Below are 4,472 nucleotides of genomic sequence, written 5' to 3'. Positions count from 1 at the left end.
AAACATATCCATACAAAAAACATATGACCACCATACCCATGGGCCTACGGGCTGGGGGGCCAAAGATTGGATTGGATGGGATTAGGGCAAAGTAACACGCCCACGAGGGGATCTGAATCAAGATTAGTGTTGGAGTCCCCCCCCCCCCCACCCCCTTCACCCTAATGTACGAATCATGTCAAGAATAATACATAAACGAGAATTCTCACTTGACAATGTCTGTATTCCATGGCACCTACACATCGATATGGTTTGCTAGAACAGATTTGTCGACGAAAGCCGAATCACGCACACGCACACATGTACTTATCTCTTTGTCGGGACTCCTTCCCCCTCACCCTCACCCTCACCCTTAACCTTAATCCAACCCAAAGAAAAGGAACCCACATAACAGACATGTATGTAGTGTGTGTGCTACATACATGATACATCACATGATACATACAACAGAAAGAAAAGGAGAAGATAGAGAAACCTCACATGGTTTTTACTTCCCTCTTCTTCTTCTTCTTCCCTAAACCCTAAACCCTTCTTCTTCTTCATCTTCTTCTTCTTCACCCTTCCGGTCGGCCCCAGTGGGTCTCTTCATCTCCCCCATAAGACATTTGAATTCCTGGTATTCATCTCTCTCTCTCTCTCTCTCTTTGTGTGTGAACAGGTCATTGATGAGAGGGATAGATTGCAGATGTTTATAATGATTTATTACATTCGTCAATAGGCATGTGTCATGACCAATGGGACCCGCACAGAAAAAAGGATTGCACAAAAAAGTCTCCTTTGCCCTGATCAATCATGGATTCAGTCCCTTTTCCTGAAGGCTGACCCTTTGCTTAAATAGAATAATTCTAATTGATCGGTTATCAATTGGGACACGGGATCGAACTTGGGTTCACTTACTTAGTGACTTCCATTAAAATCAAGAGCGATGAAGAGAAATAGAGATAGAGATAGCTCAGATGGATGTAGCTCAGTTGGTAAGGTTGCCCAATGGAGACCAGGTGCATGGTCATGGGTTCAACCCAAGACATAGTGGCTTGTAGTGTAACAACTCACCAATAGGGTAAGCGAATTACCAAACAAAAAAAGAAAATAGAGATAGAGATAAAAGTGCATGATTGGAGGAGAACAATGTAATCTTTCTTATTGAAAAAATAGAGATAGAGATAGAGTGCATGATTGGAGGAGAACAATGTAATCTTTCTTATTGAGTCTACGTGTCATTGATTGAGATCCAAAAGATCGTTTGTCTTTGAGCTACCTATAGTTGTCTTTTGTTCCCGGAAAAAGAGAGAGATTAGGGTGAATGGATTCATAGATAGATCCATGTACTACTCTCTGGAAGTGACCAAATGTGACCAGAAAACAATACGAAGCTTGATACCCCCCTCACTTATAGAAAGGAGAGCAGGGTTGTTTCAAGATCTCTGACTTCCAATAGTTGTTCCCATAAACCAATCAATCCAATTTTGTATTACTTTTGGTGGGTAATTCAGCAAAGTGTGTGTAGCAAATCTTTATATTGATATATGTATGTATACATATGAAAGATATGATCAATTTGTTTGGGCTTAGCACAAACTCTGTTTTTTCTTGAAAGGTTGTAATGGAGGGTGCTTTGTTTCTACTATCTGTTCCCAATCTCATTTTCATAACCCTCACCATCACTATGTTGTTTTCTCTCTTCCCCTCCCCTCTCCAAGACGTTCTAAAGCCCATTTTCTCCAGAGGAAAACTGGTTCAACACTCATCTTCATCGCCTCCTCCTGTAAGCCTCTCTTCGTCTCTCTATACATGCATACATGCAGGATCTCTCATTTTTCTTGATACATACATATGTATATCGTGCATACATACATTCATAGATGCATGCATGCAAACATGCAAATATAGGCACATCCATGCATACAGCTATACGCATACATAAATATAGACATGCACACAAACAGACACACATACACACATACATACACACACACACATATGCACACATACATAAATGCCCATTTAAAATTTGGTACTCTAAGGGAAGATGTATTTTACTGAAATAACATCTTTGATGTTGCAGAAATTCACTATCCCACAGAGGCTCTTTGTGCATTTCTATATAACGGGGTCTCTTTTTAATGGCTTGCTTCTCCTAATGATGCTTGCCTACATCTTCCTCATGCCTAGTTTTATGGGCGATTTCAAGATGACAAGTGAAGAGGCCTGGAGGACTGTTTTGCTCTTGTTTCTTTTCGAGTTGCAGGTTTTGAGAAGGCTATATGAAGACACGTTTGTTTCGAAGTTCAGTGCCGTTGCCAGGATGCATATATTTGCTTATTTCTGTGGAATAATGTGAGCTATTCTCTTAAACAGTGCTCTATTAAGGTGAATAATTCTCTTGAATGCCACTAACCAATGAGAGCTTCCTCTCAAATATCACTCGTTAACTCGAATTATTCTCTCAAACATCAAACATCAAACATCAAACATCAAACATCAAACATCAAACTTTGATTTATTTTCTCTAGGTATTGATGCAGTGTATGTTTCAGGTCATAAAACATCATCCAAATCTAGTATAAATTGTTTTGTTTTGAGTGTCTGTGTCTCTGACAGATTTCACTAAGCACAAGGAGTTTGCAATTAGTATAATTCACTAAGGTGAACGCAAAGATTTAATTCTGATTCTTTGGAAAATCCAATCATGTTTTCATGCCTTGTCTAGTGAGCCAAATTCAATATTGTTGTCTTTTGAGCTGTAATACAGGCATGTTATCCAAGAGTTTCATTCTGGTCTTGTTTTGTGTTAAGTCCTGGAGTGACATCTTCTTCTCTTCTAAGCTGTAGTTTAATTTACTTGAATTTGTCCTAGCACTTCTGAGCTCATTACATTAACTGTGTTTCTTTCAGGTCTTGTTTTTCACTTAGCATCTTTTTGAGGAGAAGTTACAAATAATGTGCTGTATTATACTACACACATGCCTTATTGGTTGGCCTTTGTTGCTATCAACGTTTTTGTCATCCGTCATCTTTTTCTATAATTGTATGATCAGGAATTAAAGAGCCTGTGAGGATTTAAGCTCTTAAGAAGAGCCATGTGAGGCCTAGTTCAGGCCTAGTTCGGGAGCCAAGCCCCAGCAGTAATGGTGTTGCGTAGGCTAACACCCATATATTAGCTAGTTATTAATTGGTCTAAACCTTCAGCTTTGTTGAACATAGTGAATGGAAGCTGAAAATGGTTAGAAAAGATGGTCCTGTGGGGAAGCTGTTACAGTGGTTAACTCAAACATAAATATGTTTTTATATGTATCATAAATATTGCAACAGAAGTTGGCATGTATGTCCATCTTGGTTCCATCATCATTGTTTCCAAGAGCTTGAATTATTTTGCTCATAACAATAAATTTTTGTTGTGGCTATGCAGATTTTATATCTCGGCTCCTTTGTCATTATTTCCTGGAGGAGTTGAATTTCTCATGAAATCATTACAAGGGCTGATGTCCCATAGGCATGATGAAATTGAAATCAAATTTTATGGATGGAAACCCTTATTTGAGATAGGTTGGCTTTGTTGGTTAAGCAGTGTCCTTTTTTTTTGGGGTTGGTTTCATCAGTACCGGTGCCATATGATTCTGGTGAGTTTAAAATGCTTATTTTTGTACTGGGGAGGGGCATTTGGGTGGTAATATATGGAAATATAAGGGTGTTGTAGTGAATACCCAGGAACTTAATGGGTATTTTTGTGTGTTCATTTGTTTCATTTTCTAGGCTTCTTTAAGATCGAAGAAAGCCGACAATCATGTTTACAAGATCCCATATGGTGATTGGTTTGAATATGTCTCAGCGGCACATTATTTCGCGGAGTTTGTAAGTATTGATGAAAGCTCTTATTTACAAGAAAAGACACGTGTTGAAATCCCATATTCACTTTTAAAGAACATTTTATGTGGAGAAAATTGGGTTGTATGTATTGGCACTGACTTTGGGTAAACTTTCTCATTGCAGGTAATGTATTTCAGCTTTGTTATGGCAAAGGGGGGTCGAAACCTAGATACTTGGTTATTATTCACATTTGTGGTAAAAGCTTATTCTCTCCATTATGGCCTTTCAGTTGCTATTTTTATACCTCTTTGTTTCTCTCATTGTTCTATTGAGCCTTTAAACTTAGAAAAAATGGAAGCTATGTCAAGTCGTAAAATAGTGACCCTAAATCTCTTTATGAAGAACAGTTGTTCTCACTAGTGTTATATCTCTGTGAGATCCTTAGTCTCTATCTTTTTCTAATTTGTTTGTAAAGGTTGAGTCATCACTAAGTTTGCAAATCTGTGTTGGTTTCATGTCTTTTCAGGTTGTAAACCTTTGGATAGCTGCTGTGGAAACACACAAATGGTACAAGGCAAAGTTTGAAAACTATCCTGTATCTCGTAAAGCAATTATACCTTTTGTATACTAATTTATGAATTGTGATTATATCATCATTTTATCGA

General features: G+C 38.1%; 2 protein-coding genes across 4 annotated transcripts in view; one reads left to right on the top strand and one right to left on the bottom strand.

The window, feature by feature from the left end:
- Positions 1-40, bottom strand: part of LOC147858865 (14-3-3 protein 3-like) — a 3,329-nt gene extending 3,289 nt beyond the window's left edge. Inside the window, exon 1 of the mRNA XM_087325694.1 lies at positions 37-40. Within this exon, the coding sequence (XP_087181820.1) occupies positions 37-40 (4 nt within the window). The remainder of the gene's footprint in view (positions 1-36) is intronic.
- A 470-nt stretch (positions 41-510) lies between these two features.
- LOC147858864 (polyprenal reductase 1-like) lies at positions 511-4,472 on the top strand. Of its 3 annotated transcripts, none has more exons than XM_087326185.1 (7): positions 511-616; positions 1,598-1,765; positions 2,066-2,337; positions 3,410-3,620; positions 3,754-3,852; positions 3,991-4,062; positions 4,334-4,472. In XM_087326185.1, the coding sequence occupies exons 2-7, from the start codon at positions 1,604-1,606 to the stop codon at positions 4,436-4,438; spliced, it is 921 nt and encodes a 306-aa protein (XP_087182311.1). In that variant the 5' UTR covers positions 511-616; positions 1,598-1,603; the 3' UTR covers positions 4,439-4,472. The 3 variants fall into 3 exon arrangements, with proteins under 3 accessions (XP_087182311.1, XP_087182313.1, XP_087182310.1); XM_087326187.1 differs by lacking the exon at positions 511-616 and adding an exon at positions 1,367-1,480; XM_087326184.1 differs by lacking the exon at positions 511-616 and having other exon boundaries at positions 1,492-1,765.

The sequence above is a fragment of the Azolla caroliniana genome, unplaced genomic scaffold, assembly GCF_043228905.1.
Source record: "Azolla caroliniana isolate FFs.n. ecotype wild unplaced genomic scaffold, voAzoCaro1.0.p SCAF_10, whole genome shotgun sequence".
NCBI classification, from domain to species: domain Eukaryota; kingdom Viridiplantae; phylum Streptophyta; class Polypodiopsida; order Salviniales; family Salviniaceae; genus Azolla; species Azolla caroliniana.
Note: the sequence above shows the minus strand (reverse complement) of the source record. Positions and strands in the feature narration are given on the sequence as shown.